General features: G+C 65.9%; 2 protein-coding genes and 1 long non-coding RNA gene across 6 annotated transcripts; 1 reads left to right on the top strand and 2 right to left on the bottom strand.

Moving 5' to 3' along the window:
- Positions 1–1,946: 1,946 nt before the first annotated feature.
- On the bottom strand, positions 1,947–13,437 carry ANO8 (anoctamin 8). Of its 4 annotated transcripts, none has more exons than XR_015261145.1 (19): positions 13,118–13,437; positions 10,454–10,564; positions 10,147–10,279; positions 9,933–10,071; positions 9,503–9,599; positions 8,958–9,074; positions 8,750–8,877; positions 8,370–8,531; positions 7,989–8,141; positions 7,774–7,900; positions 7,622–7,677; positions 7,467–7,541; positions 7,110–7,253; positions 6,080–6,745; positions 5,786–5,977; positions 5,574–5,705; positions 5,302–5,412; positions 4,230–5,193; positions 1,947–4,067 (listed from the first exon to the last, which is right to left on the bottom strand). XR_015261145.1 is itself a non-coding variant. In XM_086767216.1 (19 exons), the coding sequence occupies exons 1-19, from the start codon at positions 13,215–13,217 to the stop codon at positions 4,522–4,524; spliced, it is 3,189 nt and encodes a 1,062-aa protein (XP_086623342.1). In that variant the 5' UTR covers positions 13,218–13,437; the 3' UTR covers positions 1,947–4,521. The 4 variants fall into 4 exon arrangements, 3 of the variants coding, with proteins under 3 accessions (XP_086623342.1, XP_086623340.1, XP_086623343.1); XM_086767216.1 differs by having other exon boundaries at positions 1,947–5,193; positions 6,080–6,316; positions 6,443–6,745; XM_086767214.1 differs by having other exon boundaries at positions 1,947–5,193.
- A 1,943-nt stretch (positions 13,438–15,380) lies between these two features.
- On the bottom strand, positions 15,381–16,232 carry LOC147597618 (uncharacterized). The gene is made up of 2 exons (XR_015261169.1): positions 15,781–16,232; positions 15,381–15,721 (listed from the first exon to the last, which is right to left on the bottom strand). It is a non-coding gene; the product is annotated as an uncharacterized LOC147597618 (long non-coding RNA).
- Positions 16,233–16,424: 192 nt separating this feature from the next.
- On the top strand, positions 16,425–19,421 carry GTPBP3 (GTP binding protein 3, mitochondrial). Its single transcript, XM_086767218.1, has 9 exons — positions 16,425–16,462; positions 16,969–17,207; positions 17,517–17,603; positions 17,698–17,900; positions 18,015–18,087; positions 18,184–18,327; positions 18,455–18,620; positions 18,719–18,997; positions 19,081–19,421. The coding sequence occupies exons 1-9, from the start codon at positions 16,425–16,427 to the stop codon at positions 19,310–19,312; spliced, it is 1,461 nt and encodes a 486-aa protein (XP_086623344.1). The 3' UTR covers positions 19,313–19,421.

Raw genomic sequence — 19,421 nt, 5'->3', positions numbered from 1 at the left:
GATAGGACTTCTAGAACCTCATCGTGGTTCTCCCCCTCACATAGGGAGAAAAACATTTTCTAGATACTGAAAAGGTTGAACCTGGCCTGCAGGGGAGACTGTCTTTGAAACAAGGGAAGGAAATATCAGCTTTCAAATTCCCTGTGACGCTGAGATCCTGTTTTTAAAGACACAATTTTCCTAGTGTGTCCCCAAATACAAAGAACCTAAGGCCCCCTACGTGTGTGATTTTAGAATTAGGTTGTTCTAGGAATTAAAAAAGTCCTCTTGGTGGTCAATGCTTTTTGAGGAGTCTGGGTGGCTCTAATTTTCATGGTAGAATTCCCAGTTTTACTGGTGTAAACCTGAAGGCAGGTATTTGGCTGGCAAGACCGAAGGGCAGCGCTGTTAAAACCTGACCCTGTTTCAGATTGGAATGTTTTTCATCCGGGAGGTGGCTGGCTTCATCGGCTGGCTGCCACAGGGTGAGCAGGGATGCCTGCGGAGCAGCATTTGCCGCTGTGCATGCTGCGGCTGCAGATGAGGTTTTTCACAGGCCGTCAACTGCTCTCGTGCTCCAGCCCCTCGGCAGCATTCAGAGGCAAGAGACGTTCCCGCTCCTCAGCTCGCCACCCCATAGGACAGGGAAGCTGCCCTACAGCTCTTTGTGCTGGAACTGCTTTTCATTTCCTCACCTGCGTGACTGAAGCAAGCTTTGGCTAGCAACTACGGGTAATATTTCACTTTTTCTCACTGCTGCCAGCTCTGTAATCGTCCCCAGCGTGACTCGTCCCCGTGCGCTCCTCAGTGAGTTGCAGTGCCATCGTCCCTGGGATGCTGCTGTTGAACACACGCAGTGCTTTTTTTTTTTTTTGAGACACACAATGCTGGACAGTCCAACACATGAAAGACTCGCACCTGCTTTGATCAGCAGCATGTGAGGGTGAAAAGGAGCGAGGGGCTGGAGGGCATGGAGGCAGCGGAGCGAGCTGGGGGAGAGCCAGGCTGGTTGATTCCTTCACGACGGCTCTCCGGGCTGCGGGGACGTGGGTTGACTAATCACTGACTGCAAGAAACGGCCCGCAATCGGAACGGTGGTCAGAGCTGACTCACCGCGTTGTCTGTGCCGCAGCTGTGCTGATTTCCAAATGCCTTAGTTTCTTATTATTCAGTGCACGGTGTGCCACCACAGGCTTTATTGGGTATTTTTGGTTGAACCACCCCGTCCTTGACCAGTTGCACATCACGGCTGTGTGTCTGAGAGCAGCTCAAAGCCTTCTGTCGTCTGCAGCTGCTCTGAACTCCTCCAGTCTGTTCAGCACGCGCAGTCCCCGGCTGCTTTTTTCCAATGCGGCATCAAGCTTTTCGAGCCTCTGTTACTTCCAGCCTGTCCTTGCAACTTGATTTTTCCTCTCTTGCAAAAAAAAAAAAAAAAAAAATTGTCTTGTGGGGCTGGGAGAAGGTGGTTTTACCTGGGAGCCGTGTGTTGGCAGAAGGGCTGCCCTCGTGGAGTGACTGTAAATACACGCTGTTAGTCGAATGTCACAGCCATTGGATTTTTTTTTTTTGCATTTATTTTTAAACTATTCCATGTTTGATACTGTGTATAATAAATTTGCAGAATTTAGAGGATTATCACTTTCTTCATTCTTCCTGTACCTGACAATACGCGCGAGAGCTGCGGCGTGGCTGCCGGCGGGCGCTTGGTGTTGAATTGGGCTGGGGGAGGGCTTGTCCTTGCATTGCTGCCTCAGAGCTTTGCCCTGCAGTAGAGGGACTGCGAAGGGTGACAGCGTCCCTGCCATCCCCTTCCACCTTCCTCAGGGCCAGGAGACCTGAGACTCGTCCCCTGAGCTGATGTGCTGTGCGGGCAATAATTTAGCCCACGCCTCAGGCTTGTTGAAATAGATTTTTTATTGCATTTCTGCAGGTTTTACAAAAATATGACAAAATAAATTAGAAAGAAATAAATAACCTCCTTCATTTATTTTAGTTTCCGAAGAAATAAAACACAGCAAGGAAGAAAAAAAAAAAAAGGAGAAAACAAAACCAAACCAACCTAACTCTTCCCTCCTTTGTGCAGTAACTGCCCAGAAGAGCGAGACACCAGACAGGCAGGCGCTTGTAGAAATCCTTTGTAGAGAGAAATGTTTAAAAATGCCCTGGACTTGCAGGGTCCCAGCAGCAGCGGGACCCTGCCCTTGCCTCCGGGAAGCGGTGCAGGAATAGATGGTACCAGGACTGTTACTCCCAGGAGGGAAATGGGATGAACCGAACTCCCTTTAAGACCAGCGTGTGTCTGAGAGGGGCAGAGGTGAGAGCTGGCCCCAGCCAGCCCCATCCAAGCAGCAAAACGAAATGAAACCGAGAAAGGGAGAGCGCCTCGTGGCCCTGCCTGATCTCAGGGCGCGCAGGCAGAGCGGCCGGGCGTGGGGTGAGCTTTGGGCTCCGCAGAGCCCTGGGGCCGGGCAGTGGCGCAGCAGGGCACCAAGCCGAGGCAGAGGTGGGTGTTTCAGTACCCCCGGCCACACTAGGCTTTCTCCTGCCATCATGAAATGTGCTGCTGCTTCTCCCGCTCCGGGGTGCGGCCACGGCTGTGATGGTCTCGCTGAGTTTCCGAGAGCCTGTGTGCCCGTTTCCCAGCGCTCCATTTTCCCTGGCCCTTCAGCCCAGAAATCTCTCCTGCATCCTCTGCTCTGGGAGAGGGCATGGCTGGTGTGGGAGGGCGAGGGGGCATCACCGGCCCCCTTTGCCCCGGGGAGAGGGTTCTGCCTGACCATGAGCCAGCCCTGGCCCTGCTGTCCTGGGGACAGCAAAGCTCAAGACCGTCCCTGGCTCACACGGGGATCTTGTCCCCGCTGCAGCGCAGGGAGCCCACCCTGGCGAGGAGGACGGTGCCCCCAAGAGCGTCTCCCTGCCTGCTCTGAACCCTCGGGCAGCACCTCGGCTCCCGTGCGGGCGGCGCAGGTGAGCACAGCAGCAGATAAAGCCCTCGCCCTCTCCTGCCCTTATTGCTGTACAGAATGGCTTGATTTAGAGACCAAAAAAAATTACGCAACCTGTGGAAAGAGACGGTGGAGGCGGGGGAAAATCAACCTGACGTTTTCTACAGCCCAGGCCTTGGGGAGAAGAGGGGTGAGCGGACCCTGCGTGACCACCTGGACCAGGCACAGTGATGGGGTGGCCGCCCCAGCGTCCCCTGGCTCCTGGCAGCCCTCCGCCTCTCCCCTGCTTGCTTTGGGAATGCTTGGTGGCTGGTAGGCAGAGAGCAGAGCTGGCAGCGAGGGGCAGGAGGGAGCAGGATCTCCCCAGCCTGGTCCCTGTGGGCACTGCGTCGGGGTGCCACCACCCCGGCCTGGCCTGTGAAGCGAAGCAGCACCGAGCAGAGCCGCTGAAAAGCAAGGAGCAGCTGCGTCGCAGCCCCCATTAAAGCACTAAGATTAGACCCAGCGATGGCAAAACCTTCGCCCTGGCAGAAGCGAAGCTGCTCCCACCCCCCACCCTGCCCTCGCCGAAAGCTCATGTTCTCCCCCAGCCCTGGTCCTTCTCCTGGGCTCCGGCACGACCTCCACGTGAGAGTGCCTTATTGCGAAATAATTCCACGAAATGAGAAAGCAGAGAGGGAAGGGACTGTCCCGGCTCATGTTGCAGGCGCTGGGGCCGCTGCCGACCACGGTGTCGGTGCCAGCTCTCGCGTCCACCGTCAAGCCATCAGATGAAGAAGAGGAGAGTCGCTTGCGTTGGGTTCTGTTTCAGTTTTAGTGCAAGAAATGCTGCCCATGCATGGGAATCCAGCCCCCTCCCTCCCGGTCGTCCAGGCTTCGGGCAGGAAAACGTCCTGGTGCTGGGAAGGAATCCCTGCGGAGGCTGCCGGGAGCTGGACGGAGCAGGGCATGGCCTCAGTGCCAGCGGGACCCCGGGCGATGGCTGTACGGCAGGGGCTGTAGGCACGGGTGAATCGGGCTCCTCTTGCTCCCATCTTGTCTCTCCGCCATCGGGGACGTGGCGCTGAGCTCGGTGGGCTGGTCCTGCTGGATCTGGCAGCGCCGGGCTTCCTTGTGTCTCCTTGGGCTGGAACACGGCGTCTCCTGGGGACGGTGGGTGCAGGGCCAGCAGCTTGAGACCCCAGGCTCGTGGCGCAGAGCTGGACCAAAGCATCTCCCACCCGTGAGCGCATGGAGGGGCAGAGGAGGGAAACCCGGCAGGATGCTCCTTTCGTGGCTGTGGCCAGCCCCTGCTGCTGCTCGCACCGACGGCGCTTTGCTCCGGTGTCCTCGGCGCAGGATGCGGCCGGGCCCTCGCCGGAGCTGGGGATGAGGAGGCAGCAGGTCCCAGAGGAGAGGCTGGAGGGACGTGAGGGGATGCAGCAGAGGGGGACGGTGCAGAGCGAGGGGCCAGCGCTGGCACCCGATGGGCTCAGCCCAGCCCTGTGCTCCCTGCGGCGAGGGACGGCAAGGGGAGGCGAGAGGGTGATGATGTCTACGGCTGCCAGGAGAAGGGACTGGGCAGCCCTGCTCGTCCCCGCTTCCCCAAAAAGTCCTGTTAGAGTTTATAGCCCTCCTCCTCTGCCCGGCTCTCCGGCTCCTCTCGGCCCACCTCCTCTGGCACCCCGTTGAGATGAGACTTGCTGGGGACCGGTCGCTCACTCGTGTCCACCGAGGGCCCAGGCCGGGGCTGTGGGGAGGCGGTGGCCGCGGCGCCGTTGCCCCCGGCCCCTTCGGACTTGCCGAAGTTGAAGAGCTTGCCGGGGTTGAATGGCTTGGTGGGCGACTGGACTTTCTCAGTCCCCGTGTCCCGTTTAGTCTCTGGGGATTTCAGGAACTTGAAGCTGAGGAAGCCGGGGAGTTTGTTCTCGCTGCCCGTGGGTGACTGGGGGGACCTGGCAGTGGCCGTGCTGCTGGCCCCAGCCCCCCCGGAGAGAAACTTGCCCTGCAAAGGGATGATCTGCTTCAGCTTCATCACGTTGTTGGTGGCCAGGAGGGAGCTGGGTCGCTTAGGTTTGTCAGAGCTGTGCAAGGAACCCCCGGAGCCCTTCCCTTTGCTCTGGCTCTTCTCGTGAGCTGGGTCCTGCCCGGTGGCCTCGGGCTTGGCCTCGTCGCGGCTGGACTCGCGTTCCTTGCGGGCCTGGTACTCGGCGTGCCGCTGCCGCTCCTCCTCCTCCCGCTTGCGCCGCTGCTGCTGCTGGAAGTGGTGCTGCGCCTGCCGCTCGTGTTTCTGTCGACGGGGAGCGCGTCAGCCCCAGGGAGCCCACCGGCCCTGGGGACCAGGCATCCCCACTCCGTGCCCAGCCCCGAGGAGGGTCCCGTCCCTGGCGTCGCCTACCTTGAAGGCCTCGCGGCGCTGGTACTCCAGCTTGGCCATCTCCTCGGCCACCCAGGCAGGGATATCGGGGATGGCCACTTGGATGACGTACTTCAGGAACAGGGCGAAGTGCTGCGGGGGGACAGGCGGGTCCGGCTGAGCATCCCCGCCCCAGCCCCGTGGGCACCGCCAACCCCTCCCAAAATCCACCCTGCAAGGGATGGGGGGGCCAGAGGGACCCTACAATAACAGCCTGGGGGGGCCTGGGCCCCTGAGGGGTGGCGGCACCGTACCTCCAGCACCACCACAGAGATGATGGCTCCTTCAGGGCTAAGCCAGGGGAAGAGGCGCTGGAGCTGCCCGCACTGGGCGATCAGGTAGCAGTTGACCACGATGGCCAGGACGCCCATGGCCTCCATCACCTTCTGCAAGAACAACAGTGCTGGGGATGAGCCCCCGGCCAGCTGGGACCCCCACCGGGCCCCCCACCACCCCCCCAGCCCACCTGCCACTGCCCGATGCTCTCGACGCGCTGGCCAAAGGGACGCTGGAGCCCCGTGCACAGCTTGAAGGCGTCGCTCCGGATCTCGATGACGTTGTTCACCAGGGCGCACATGGCGGCCAGGGGGAAGGCAGAGGAGAAGAGCACCACGTAGCCGAACTGGATGAACATCTCCTGGTAGTCTTGGAAGGTGTCCTGGGGAGAAAAAGGAGGAGGAGGAGGAGCACGTTGCAATGGGGCTGGGAGGGGGGTACACTGCACCCCACCGGCCCCGTTGCCCGCCCTGGGGCCGCTCACCTCATACTTCTTCATGCAGCTCTCCACCTCCGCCTGCGTCAGCTGTGTGGAATAGTCCTCCTCCGGCGGGTCAATCCACGATGCCCGGTTGCGCTTCCGCCCTTCCTCCTCCCCTTCCTCCTCCTCCTGGCTCTCAGCCCCCCGCCTCCTCCTCCCGGCCCGCGGGACCACTGCCGGCTCCGCTGCCTTGATCGGGCTGCCGGGGGGACCTTCGGCCTCCTCCTCGTCCTCGCAGAGCTCAAAGACGGACGCGGGGTCCATGCCTTTCTCCACCATGGTGGGGCTGCCCTCCTCGAGGAAGCTCTCATCCTCGGGGCCGCCGGGCTCCCCGCCGCGCCGCTCCGCCTTCTCGATGAAGCTCACCTTCTTCAGCTTCAACCCGCAATCCAAGGCGCTCTCCTCCTCCGAGTCCGACTCGCGCCGCTCTTCCTCCTCCTCCTCCGGCACCCCGCAACCCCCGTTCAGACACTTCTTCTCGCCCCGCGGCCCCTCGGGGTGGGCCGGGGGGTGACGGCGGAGGGCAAGCAGGTGGAGGACGGCGTGGGCGAGCTGGCGGAGGCTGCGGAGGCTGAGGTCCCCCCGGCGCAGCCGGCGGTACAGGTGGGGCTGCGACACCTCCCTCACGTTCTGCAGGAACTGGCGGGTGATGAGCAGCGTGGCCAGCATCTGCACGGGGACACGAGGCACACGCTGTCATCCGGGGAGGAGGAGGAGGGGGACAGCACCCGGGGGTGTTTCTGCGTCCCTGCGTCCCCATCGCCTGCCCCCGTGGGGTCCCTGCTCCTTCCCACGGCCGTGCTGGCGGAGCGGGAGATCCAGACCTGGTGTCCCCCCAAATCTCCTGTGACCCCATGGTCGATGGCAATTGATGGGATGGGACCTCAGCAGCGCTGGGGTCACCTCTGCCACCAGAGCCGGGGTTGGGGACACCCATCTCCCTCCCGGGGGGGGGGGTGCGGGGGTCGCAGGATGGGGGTGTGAGGGGGTGGGATGTGGGGGGATGCCCGGCCCCCCTCCTCCCCGCTCCTACTTTGGATACTCCCAGTTTCCAGCAAAAGCCCAGGAGGCCCTTAAAGAAGATGAGAGAGAGGTGGAGGTGGAGGAGGATGAAGGGAAGGAGAGCCTCTTTGAGCTGACGCGCGAGGCTTTGGGAGAGAGAGAAGATGAGCAGGAGCTGTGGAAGGGACAGAAGAGACAGAGAGAGACTGTGAGTGGGCGCTGGGGACCAGGGGCAGCCATGCAGGGTGGCGGGGGCGTGCGGGGACACCAGCCCCCCAGGAAGGTGCGGAGGGGATGGTGGCAGGGGTCGAGGACATGCGTCTGTCCACCTGGGCGATGCCGGGGGGGGCTCAGGCCAGCCCCGCCGCCCCCAGGCACGGCCCCTCACCTCCTTCAGCCGCTCCATGTCTTTGAGGTAGAAACCGATGTAGAAAAGACTCAGGTACGAATTTACAAACTGGAACTGTGGGAGAGAGGGGGTCATGAGCACAGGCCAGAGGTAGGACCCCACCATCCCCTCCGGCCTCCCCCGACCCCTCTCACCAGGACAATTTTGATGATGAGGTGTTTCTCGTAGGCACTCTGCAGGCGGTAGTTCTCTGCAAAGCAGAGGAGGGGGGTTCAAGGGGGGCTCGGGGGGGGGGTCCTGGCACCCCGCCCTGCCTGCAGCACCCCTGGGTGCCACCTCCACGCACCCATATCGTTCAGCCAGTATGCAATCTTCTTGTAAACCTCGTCGCAGGTGGTGACAATGACGGCCAGGACGATTTTGGGGAGGAAACGGAGGATTCGGGGCAGCTCCTGGACGCTAAGCACAAACTCCTGCGGGGACGGGGATGGGGACAGGGATGGGGACGGGGTCAGTGCATGGGGGGCCAGCAGCCCCGGCGCGGGCGGGATGAGGGCCCACCTGGAGCTGGAAGCAGCCCAGCATGAGGAGGAAGACGAAGGAGAGGCAGGCGAGGCAGACGGGGAGGCTGACCAGGCACTGGAAGAGCAAGCGCTTCCACGGCGGGTAGTAAAACTCCTCTGCACTGGTCACGGGGCTGATCCTCTTAATACCCTAATCGGGGGGGGGGACACATGGCAGCGTGTGACCCTCCCTGCAGCGGGGAGACCCACAGGATCCCCCCGTGACCCAAACACTTGTGGGACCCAGCGCAGACCCCCTCGGGGTGCAGACGGTGTCACAAAGGTGCCGGTTCTCTGCGCCAAGGCCAGGTGGCTCATAGGGGTCGGGGGGAGCTCAGCCGGACCCCAGCCTCAGGGCACTCCCCCACCCAGGGCTCACCCTGAACTGGGGCCGGGGCTCCTCGATGGACTCGGCCGGGGTGTCCAACGTCCCCCACTTGTAGGCGAACTCGGCCCCGCGGCGCTTCCATTCCTCGAGGAAGAGAGTGGCCCAGATGACGTTGAAGATGGCGAAGACCACGCAGCAGATGTCCTGGCTGGTCTGCGGGATGGACGGCACCACACGCACCGAGGTCAGTCCCTTCCCGTCCCTGACAACCCCCTGCAGTCCTGGGGAGCCCCACGGTGCTGCCCTGGCCCCCCATCATGGGCCTGCGAGCCTCCCATCTCAGAAGCAATTGCAGCGTTAAAGCCCTACAGGGAAACCCCCGCTCCAGCCCCCAGCTGCCGGGAGGGACCCCATTTCCCGGCCCCTCTCACCTGGTCACTCTCGGTGAAGGTGTAGAGGATGGAGCCGAAGACAGCGGGGTAAACCATGGCCGAGGTGTAGAAGCCCAGCCAGGCGAAGTACATGGCGATTTTCACTCCGAAGTAGTCGCAGATCTCATCTGCAGGGGCCGAGGACGGTGTGAGCAGGGACCCCCAGATCCCCTCCCATGGCACCCCCCCGCCCCAGTCGGCACCTTACCGAGCGGCTGGGCCTCGCAGATCGCCTGCACCCAGGACTTCATGAGCCGTTTGAGGATCCTCTGCTCATGCAGCGGGAAGACCTGCTGGATGACGCCACGGGCCGCCAGCTCCGGGACTGCGCCACGGGGCACGACGTGAGGAATGGGCTGCGGGGACGCTGCCAGCCCACCCCGGCCATGTGTGCCCCCAAATGGCCCTGGCACGGTGGGGTTTGGGGCAGGGACAACAGGGAGGACAGGTTTGGGGTGACCGTGGCACATCGGGGCTCTGTGCCCAACCCCGGCGCTGCCTGGCCGCGGCGCGGCACAGGCACCGCGCACCCACCACCCCACCCAGCAGGCAGCCCTGCGGATGGGGATGGGTGGTGACATGGGACCCTTGCTGGGCTGGTGGCCTGTGGGGCCACCACAGCACGGCTTGGGGACAGGGTGGGCAGAGGGAGTGGGGCAGTGGGGTGATGGTTCTGTGCCATGTGGTGCCACACCATGCCATGTGGTGCCACGCGGTGCCACGCCACGCGGTGCCGTGCCGTGCTGTACTCACTGATGGGTTGCCCCTCAAGGAAGTGGATGTTGTGCAGCGACTCGCCCTGCTTGGCGCGCAGGTTCTCCAGCCAGTACCTGATGATGTTTTGCCGTTCCTGCAGCACCGCAGAGGGGTTGAGCCGGGGCGATGGTCCCGCTGCCCAGCCCCACTCATGTCCCCAGCCCCTCCCCCTGTCCTGTCCCCTCCCTGGACCCGTCTTGTTGTTAGCTTGAGGGATGGCTGGGTCGGTCCCTGGTCCCCTTCTTCACCTGGCGAAGGGGACAGGACCTGCTGTCCCTGCCCTGTGTCCCTGCATCCCTGCACCCCCGCATCCCACATCCCCGCACCCTTGCATCCCACATCCCCGCACCCTTGCATCCCCGCACCCCTGCATCCCCGTGCCCTTGCATCCCTGCATCCCCGCATCCCTCCTCCCTCCCCATCCCACCTGAGAGGTGAAGAAGTAAAGCTCGTTCTCGATGTTCTCGTAGATGTAATCCTCCTCGCAGGAGAAGCTCCGCATGCCCCCACCGAATTCAGCTTTCACCGGCTTCCGCAGCCCAATCTCGTCGGCCCCACGCAGCAAACTGCAAAGAGAGGGGAGTCAGCTGGGGACATGGCAGGGGACACGGCTGGGGTGGGGGACGCAGTCAGGACCCTACCTCTCGTAGGTGGCGGTGACGAAGAAGGCGTAGGCACGGGTGTGCTTGTGGTGCCGGACCTGGACAATGAGCTCAGGGATGCCGAGGCGGATGTGGTTCAGGAGCCAGAGCAGCGTGTGGTCGTCGGTGGTGTCTGGACGGTGCCAGTCAGCGCCGCGGTGGGGACCAGGCTATCCACAGCCCATCCCGGTCCCCATCCCTCCCCATGTCCCCTATCCCCATTGCAGCTCCGTGCCGCCATCCTGGTGCTCCCCACCGGCACCGTCAGCCCCAGCCCCTGCCCCAGGGACCCCAGGCACCTCCCTACCCGGGAAGGTCATGAGCACATCGCAGTTTTCCGTGGGCACCGTTTTCATCCAGGCTTTGTGGGACATGATGTAGCGCCCAGCCTGGAGCAGCCGCTTCCCGAAGAGTTTATCTGCCAGAGGGAGGGAGGGAGGGGGTGAGCAGCTGTGGGGCACGCCCCCACCCACAGCCCTGGCATCTGGACCCCAAAGCACCCATGACTCAGCTGCCGGCGCGCGGGGTGGGTGTGGGGACCCCTGGCACACCCCTGGCAGTGGCTGTCCCCAAGCAGCGATCACGGTGGGGGGATCATGGCGGTGGCCGTCCCCAAGCAGTGGCCACGGCAGCAGGTCACGGCCTCACTCGTGGTGACACTGGCCCCGGCTCAGGTTTCCCCTCCGGCAGCTCTGGGTGCCCAAAAAGGCCCCGACAGCTGCCGGGGAGGAGCTGACGGCCGTCCTGGCACCCCTGGGGTGCTGGCTGCTGCGGGATCCCCCGAGGTGCCCCCCTGCAGCCATCCCCAGCCGCTGACCTCTGCCCGTAGCCCCTCGGCCCTGGGATCCGCAGCTCCGGGAGATGGGAAACCGCAGGAAAAATGGGGAGAGCGAAAAAAGCAGCCGGTCTCCATGGAAACCTGGGGAGGCCTCGCGTTGCCATGGCAAGGCAGGACAGGGACAGTCCCCAGGGTCCCCTCTTCACCCCCTGGCTGGGTCCCACGCAGGGACATGGCCCCTGTCCTGCTGCTAGGTGCCCATGCCGCAGGGCCACGTGGTCCCCGTGCCCAGTGTCCCCATCACGCTTCTTGGGGTGGACGGGGATGGGGTGCATCCCAAAACACTGCCCAGAGCTGGCAGGGTGGGCAGTATGAGGTTCCCCAAAAGCACTGGTCCCCCGTGGGACCCCCTGTCTCCCTGCTCCACACCAGCAGCAGTCCCAGCCACCTCCCTGCCTCAGTTTCCCCTCCTCAGCAGGGGTGGCAGAGCCAGGACAGTGCAGGGGGACCAATGCCCAGGGGATGTCACGGCTGCTCCGGCTGCCCCAGGGCTGGGAGGGTCCCTGGGCTCCGGAAACGCTGCTCTCACTGATCCCGAAAAACAGGAAATGCCAAACCTGCCATGGCAGCTCACCCCAGGGGTTGCACCCTGATTCCAGGCACCCCCGGACCCCCCTGGGCTGGGGGAGCAGAGCAGGCCTCCCCTCGCCAGCCAGGCTGAGACCTGACAAACTCATGGCCTGAGCCGGGAAGAGGCTGCGGCGCTGGGCTCTGAAAGGCCGCCCTGTCCCAGCACCGTCGGCGAAGGCCGGGGACGGCGCCAGGCTGCCAGCCAGCCGCCCCAGAGCAGACCTGATTCTGGAACCCCGGGGGCGCATCCCGCACCTCGGGCCCCAGTGCTGCCGGGGCGCTGGGGTGGGTGCACGGTGCTGGCAGCGGTGGCTCGGCCGTGCTCGCCAGGCACGTCGCCGGTAGTAGCAGCGTGAAATTCTTTACGCCCTGCCAGGAGCGTGGGCAGTGGGACGGGGGTGTGGCGGGGGCCCAGCCAGAGAAGCCCGCACACGCATGTGTGCCAGCATGCAAACCGGGGTGCTGGGTGCGCACCCCGAGGCCTCGGCTCCAGATGCAGGAGGGTTTTTCCTGCCCAAGGTCAAGGGAAAAGATGTGGGGGAGCTGCAGAGGCGTCCCCAACACCGCTCCTGTCCCCCAATCCGTCTGGGCATGGCGGGCTGGACCCTGCCTTTGCCCCGCTCCGGCCACGGGGTCCTTCTCGCGCCACCGCCAGCCAGAGCAGCCCCCAGCCCCTTCCTGGCACCCGGTGCCATCACCATGCCGGCACGCGGGGTCCGCCAGCAGAGCAAGGGAATGGACCCCCCGCAGCATCCCAGCCCAAGCCCCGTGTCCCCCACCTCCCTGCTGGCCCCCACGGACCCCACTCCTGCCGGCACACCAAGGCCCTGCCGCTCACCTTGGTTTTCCGGGATAAGGTCACGGGAGCCGCAGCATGCCAGGGGACAGGCATGTCGCTGCCCCGCCATCGAGCGGAGCCCGTGGCCCAGGGGGAAGGAGGCATTTTGGGGGTGCCACCTGCCACGGGTGGCTGCGCGCGAGGGTGGGGGGGACACACACAAAGTGGGTCACCCTCCCACGAGTGAGAGTCCTGCTCGGCCGCACACAGGCCCTGCCGGCCCTGGGGACCCCAAACCGGCCACGACCAGGGGGACATTGCCTGCGCCCAGGGGACCCCAGCCCCAACGGGGAGACTCCAGCCCAAAGCCCCCATCCTGCAGCCGTGGCCCAGCTCTGTCCTGGGAGGGGCATGGAGCCACTCTGGGGGGACATGGGCCTGTCTGGGGGGGGTAAACAGACCTTCCCGGGGGCTTGCACGGCCCGGCGGTGACATGGGGGGATGCGTGGACCCCATGCTGGGGAGGTCACAGGGACACAGAGCTGTGCGTGGGCCGCATCCCGGGGGGGCACGGACCCCTCCTGGGGCGGGGGGGGGCTGACACAGCCCCCATCCCCAAATGACCACAGACCCCCTCCAATGGGGCAGAGACAGGACCCCAGGGGCTGCCCAAAGTGGGGCACGGAGTGCCACGGCGTGTGGGGGGGGCCGCATCTCGGCCGCCATCCGCATCCAGCCGCAGGGACCGACACCCCCCCCCCCCCCCCGCCTTGTCCCCCCCTTACCCAGGACACCGGTCGGGGCCGCCGGTTCCGCTCGTTCCTCGCCGGTGGGGCCCCGCCGGGGCCGCTCGCCGTCCTGCGATCCCAGCGGCGGCTCGAGCATGGTGCGGGGGGGGGCGGGGGGGCCGGGGCATGGGGGCCGCCGCCGCCGCCGGTGCCGCCGGTACCGGACGGGAGGAAGGGACAAAGGGCGACGGAACGGAGCGCCGAGCTCCCGGCCCCTTTAATTGTCTGGTTGGTCGCCGTCTACCTCAGCGCCGGTCGCACCGGCCACGCGTGTCCGGCCGCGCCCCGTGGGGTGGTCCTGCGGGGAGCTGGGTGGCGAGGAGCGGGGCGGTGGGCACGGAGCATCCCGGCTGCCAGCCTGCCCCGGCCTCAGCATCCATCCCCCACCGCCCCCCCCGCCCCGCCCGCCACCCCGGGCCGGCCCCACCTCCCCAGCATCCCCCCTCCCTCCCCCCTGCTCGGGACGATCCCACGTCCCCCCCGCCCCACCCGGGCTGCTCTCCTGCATCCCCAACCCCTCCTTACCCTGCCTGCCCCCCTCGCCCCCCCGTGCCTCCCCGCGCTCCCCTGCCCCGGCACGGGCTAGGCTGTTCCCCAGAGCACGCGGGCCGGGGGGGGAGACACGACACAGGACATGAGGGAGCCCAGGCCGGTAACCCGACCGGGGCCGCACGCCGCCTCCCTGACCTTTCAGGAGACGTCCTCTGCCCCCACTCGTGGGGACCCCCCCACCCCGTCCCCATCACCCAGCCCAGAGGGTCCTGGGGCCCAGCGCAGCCCAACCAGGGCACCCTGTGAGCCTCCCCTCCACGGCAGCGTCGGCATTGGGGTGGGTGGCATCCCTGTGCCAGGTCCCGCTTGCCCCCCCGCAACCCCCCAGCTCCGCGCACACCCGCGGCTATTTTGGGGCAGAGGCTGGGTGCCAGCGCTGATGAAGGGTGACACAAGGAGCTGTCCCCTCCTCTGGCATCTCTGTTTCAGCAGCTGGAGGGGGGGGGGACACACAGGCTGGCATGTCGCCCAGACCTAGGCCTGGCCACTGTCCCTGCCCCCCGCCGCCTAGGGGGTCCAGCGGAGCCCAAACCCCACCAAACCCTCCTGGGACCCCTGAGGGGTCCACTGAGCAGCTCAGAGCTGGGGGGGGGGGGGGGGGGGGGGCGGGGAGGTAAGGGAAGGAACACAAGGAAAAGCTTCTGCACCCCAAAGTGGGGAGAGGGGGTCAGGGCTGGCCTGGTCACCTGGGGTCTGTCCCCTCGCAAGGCTGCATGTGTGGGGCACACGCACCGGAGGACCCCAAAACCCCCGGGGAGGTTCCCCCCCTCCAGCCCCAGAGCTGATGCTTTCTGCTGCGGCTCCTCCTCTGGGTTCCTGTCCCTCGTCCCTGGCTCGCAGAGTGGGGCTGGGGGGTTTTGGGGCACCTGCAGGGCTTTGGCACAGGAGGCAACGTTGAGGGGTCTCCAGCATGCTGGGGATTCCAGCATCCCTGTCAGCATCCCTGCCTGCATCCCTGCCAGCATCCCTGCCTGCATCCCAGCCATGCTGCCGCTCGCTCCTCCCTGCTCCAGCGCCTTTGTCTGCATGGCCGCCCCGCGGCCGCCCCCCCCCCCCCGCCACCGCAGTGGCCTGCTGCCGCCCCAGCCCACCCAAAACCGCTGCAAACTGAGAATTTGGGGACCACGAGGGGAGGACCCCCCCCAGAGTATAGGGGACCCCATTGTCCTGGCTGCCTGCACCCCAGCCCCCCTGCAGTGGGCTGGTTCGGTGTGTGCCCCCCCCGCCCCGGCCAAGCCGTGGGCCCTGAGCAGGAGGGGCCGGGATGGGGACGGGGAGGGAGTCCTCCAGCCCCGGGCACGGGTGGGGAGCGGGATGGGGAGCAGGTACCATGCTGGGATGCTGCTTGGGGAAAATTTCTATGGTTTATGGAGGACTGGGGCCACGACTGGCTGCAGGCGCCTCCCAGCTCACACGGCATGGGGGCCTTGTGGGACCCCCATCCCAGCCCAGGGGTCAGCCCCGACCCCCCCGACTCCTGGGACGTGGAGTTGGGGCGGGGGCGCTCCAGCTTGACTCGAGGCTGAGCCTTGGGGCCTGGGGGTCCCCAGGATGGGTAGGGGTCCCTGAAAAGCCCAAGCACTCTTGGACAGCCTGTGTGGGAGTGGGGACAAGGGAACCCCCGCCCCCGCGGGACAGAGACACCCGTGGGTCTGGAGGGGACAGTGGGACAGGGATGGGGCAGGGGTTGTGAGAAACAACTGCTCGCCATGAGCAAAGCATCTTTTATTTGCGAGTCAGCTGCGTCGGGAGCGCCTCAGAGCAGAGGCACCCCTCCCAGGTCAGAGTTACGATATCGACACCCTTCCCCTCACCACCCCTTTTGTCTGTCTCCTCTTCTTTTTTGTTGGAGCTCACAATCTACTCGACTGCATCTGCGTTTCAGTTGCATTTGCTTAATTTTAGTAAACGGGACCCCTCGGTTATCCATACGGCTCAGGATGGGGGTTTGGCGATCCACACGGCTCAGGATGGGGTTTGGCGATCCGTACTGCTCAGGATCAGGTTTGGGGATCCACACGGCTCAGGATGGGGGTTTGGCGATCCGTACTGCTCAGGATCGGGTTTGGCCATCCACACGGCTCAGGATGGGGTTTCCTGATCTGTACTGCTCAGGATCGGGTTTGGCGATCCACACGGCTCAGGATCGGGTTTGGCGATCCACACGGCTCAGGATCAGGTTCCGAAATGGCTTAAGCAAAACCTTCGCCCTTTTCTCACAGGTGGGCTCTGCCATTGGGGGACGCAGGTGCTCCAGCTCCAGACACGAGGACCCTCCCTCAGCTCAGGGTCCTGCGGTGCCAGGGGTTACTTTTAGGGTGCAGCCGGGGGTCGCGGGTGTCCGGCTCCCGCCCGGCCTCGCAATACGGGGGGGACCCCCGGGAAGGGTCGGGGGGGACCCGCTGCACCCCGACACCTCGCAAGGGCAACACCCGGGGGGCAAGCGGGCGTGTAGTGTCTCGAGAGGCTCAGGGGCAGGGGGCTGCAGCCCGGTTTGCCCCGGGAGGTGGGGGTGACGGGCAGGGACCCCCACGGCCGCCCCGGGCAGCACCGTGCCGGGCGGAAGCGGTCGGCTCCTACAGAGCTTCAGGCGGTGCAGCCTCATGGACCGCCCTTTGACCAATCAGAAAGGGGCGACAGGCATAAAGCCCGCCCCTCGCGGTGGGCTGGCCAATCGTCGAGCGCAGGTGGCCCCGGCGAGGCGCCTGCGCTGAGGGCGCCGCGGGGTGCGGGCGGCGTGGGCCGGGTGTTCATGGCGCTGCGGAGGGCGCTGAGCGCGGCGGGACGGAGGTGGGGGCACCTCGGGGCGGAGGGGGGGTGGTCCTGGGTCTGGAGGTATCCCAGTGCGGGGGTAGTGCATGAAGGGGGGTGGGAGTGCATTTGGGGGTGCACAGTGCACCCTCATGGGGGTTGCACAGGGAATGGAGGTGCGCTCTCGTGCCTTTGAGGGGGTTTGGGGTTGAGGGTGCACCCTAAAGCAGAGAGGGGGCTGCGCATTCAGGAAAGGGGCGGCTGGGGGCTGTGGGACGCACGGGGGGGGTGGGGTGTGTGCAAACTGGGGCAGGGGGCTGCAGAAGGAGAGGGTGCACCCCGGTATCTTGGGGGGGGCACAGGGAGGGGTCTGCACCTCAGGGCCCCGTGGGAGCCCCTTGGGGTCTGTGGGGCGCACGGGGAGGGGTCCCGGGGTGTGAATGGGGGGTTGTGCATCCCTGCACACTCTTTGCTCCATCTGGGGGGTGCGGATGGGGACCCCCCAACCCCTGCACCCCCTTTCCGAGCTGTCTGCTCCGTCGCAGGTGGGCGCAGTGCCTGTGCTCCGCGGCGTGGGGGGGCGACACCATCTTCGCCCTCTCCTCGGGTCGGGGCCGGTGCGGGGTGGCCGTCATCCGCACCAGCGGGCCGGGCAGCCGCGGGGCCCTGCGGAACCTCACCGCGCCCCCCGACCTGCCCCCGCCCCGCGTCCTGGCCCTGCGACGCATCCGCGACCCCGCCACCGCCGAGTCCCTGGACCGCGGCCTCGTCGTCTGGTTCCCAGGTGGGGTTAGCACCAGGGCTGGGTGCTGGGGGGGGGTCGGGTCCTGGGTGCTTGCTGGGGGCCTGGGTGCGCGGCACAAGCAGGACTCAGCCCCTCTTGGCTTCCCTGGCGGGGGTGGTCCCGGCTCGCTGCTGGCCCCTTTGCACCGATCCTGTGTGGCTGCGGCACAGCTGCTGGGGGCGGGGGTCTTCCTGAGCCCCTCCAAAGCCGCAGCAGGTGCGCTGCTGTGGGAGGGGAAGGGGTGGGATGTGCCAAATCCAGCCGGTGGGCTGAGCCGGTGCCTGTCCAAGCTGCGTCCTGACTCCACAGGTCCCCAGAGCTTCACCGGTGAGGACTGTGCCGAGCTGCACGTTCACGGTGGGCCGGCGGTGGTGAGCGGGGTGCTGCGGGCGCTGGGTGAGGCTCCTCCCGTCCCTTCTCCCCCCAACCCCGAGGTGCTGTCGGAGGGTGCCCCCAGCTCGGGGAGGGGGGCTCACCCTGGGGCCGGCAGGGCACCTGCCCGGGCTGCGTCCTGCCGAGCCCGGGGAGTTCACACGCCGAGCCTTCCACTGCGGGAAGCTGGACCTGACGATGGCCGAGGGGCTGGGGGACCTGATCCGGGCGGAGACGGAGGCGCAGCGGCGGCAAGCGCTGCGGCAGATGGAAGGCGAGCTGGGCCAGCTCTACCAGCGCTGGAGCAAGACCCTCACCCGGGTAAGGGTGTCAGGGCGCAGGGCCAGATCTGGCCACCTGGCTTCCTCCACTGGTGCCTGGTGGCTTGGGGACATGGAGACAGGGTGTCCCTGCTGAACCCCTCCTGGCCACCAGGCTCTCGCCCACCTTGAAGCCTATATCGACTTCAGCGAGGATGACAATGTGGAGGAAGAAGTTTTGTCCCAGGGTGAGGGCTGGCAGGGTGGCGTGGGGACTGGGACACCCCCTCCTTGCTGTCCCCCCATCCCACCACATCCCCCCAGCCCGCACTCTCCCCCCGCAGTGGATGCCGCTGTGCGGGTGCTGGAGCAGGAGATCGGTGCCCACCTGCAGGACGGGCGCCGCGGGGAGCTGCTCCGTGAGGGCGTGCATGCTGTCATTGCCGGCCCCCCCAACGTGGGCAAGAGCAGCCTGCTCAACCTGCTGTGTGAGTGGGGCGCGGGGGGCTGCCTGCCGCCCGGGTGAGACTCCCCCTCCCCGGGGCCAATGCCAAGGCGAGGTGTCCCTGCTGTTGTCCCCTGAGCCCTGTGTCGTGTTGTCCCTCCCCGCCCCAGGCCAGCGTCCAGCAGCCATTGTGTCGCCGGTAGCGGGGACGACGCGGGACGTGGTGGAGGTGGCACTGAATGTGGGCGGTTACCCTCTGGTGCTGAGCGACACGGCTGGGCTCCGCGATGCCACCGACCCCGTCGAGCAAGAGGGGGTCAGCCGTGCGAGGGACCGGTGAGGCTGGTGGCAGGGGTACCCCCCGCTTGCAGGGGCTGGGAGGTGGCAGAATGCACCCCCTGCACCTTGCCCCTACCGTGCCGCCCCTTCCCCAGGCTGCGGCATGCGGACCTGGTGCTGGCCGTGCTGGACGCCGCGATGGTGCCTGCTGAACCAGCTGGGCTGGGGGCTGCCCTGGGGTCCCTGCTGCCCCACGCCACCACCCCCTCCATCCTGGTACTCAACAAGGCCGATCTGCTGCGGGACGGTGGGGGGTCCCTGCGCGACACCTGCTCCCGGGGGGACCCCCTGCCCCCTGCCGCCCTCCTCTCCTGCAAGACGGGTGAGGGGCTCAACCACCTCCTGGAGCTGCTGGCACGGCAGCTGGCACAGCTGTGAGTGGGGAGAGGGCACAGGCCACCCCGTCGCGGCTCAGGGGGTTGCTCCAGGCTGGTTTTTGGTTTCCGCCCCCCACCAGGTGCGGAGACCCCCTGGCAGGCTCGCCCAGCCTGACGCAGAGCCGGCACAGCCTTCACCTGGGCGACTGCGCGACGGCGCTGGCACGCTACGGCCGGGAACGTCAGCAGGACCTGGGGCTGGCAGCAGAGCGGCTGCGGTTGGCGCGGCGGCACCTGGGCCGAATCACCGGGCACGTGGGTGCCGAGGACATCCTAGACATCATCTTCAGGGACTTCTGCGTCGGCAAGTGAGGGGCGCAGCGGTGGAGCAGTGCCCCGGCCACGGTGCCGCCAGAGTCAAGGACCACAGGCAGGGGAGCTCTTGGCTCCGTGCTGGTATTAAACCGTGGTGCCTTCGGCA

This window comes from Chlamydotis macqueenii, chromosome 26, assembly GCF_036417535.1.
Source record: "Chlamydotis macqueenii isolate bChlMac1 chromosome 26, bChlMac1.mat, whole genome shotgun sequence".
Classification (NCBI taxonomy): Eukaryota; Metazoa; Chordata; class Aves; order Otidiformes; family Otididae; genus Chlamydotis; species Chlamydotis macqueenii.
The sequence above is the reverse complement of the archived record's forward strand: the minus strand, read 5'-3'. Positions and strand labels throughout refer to the sequence as shown.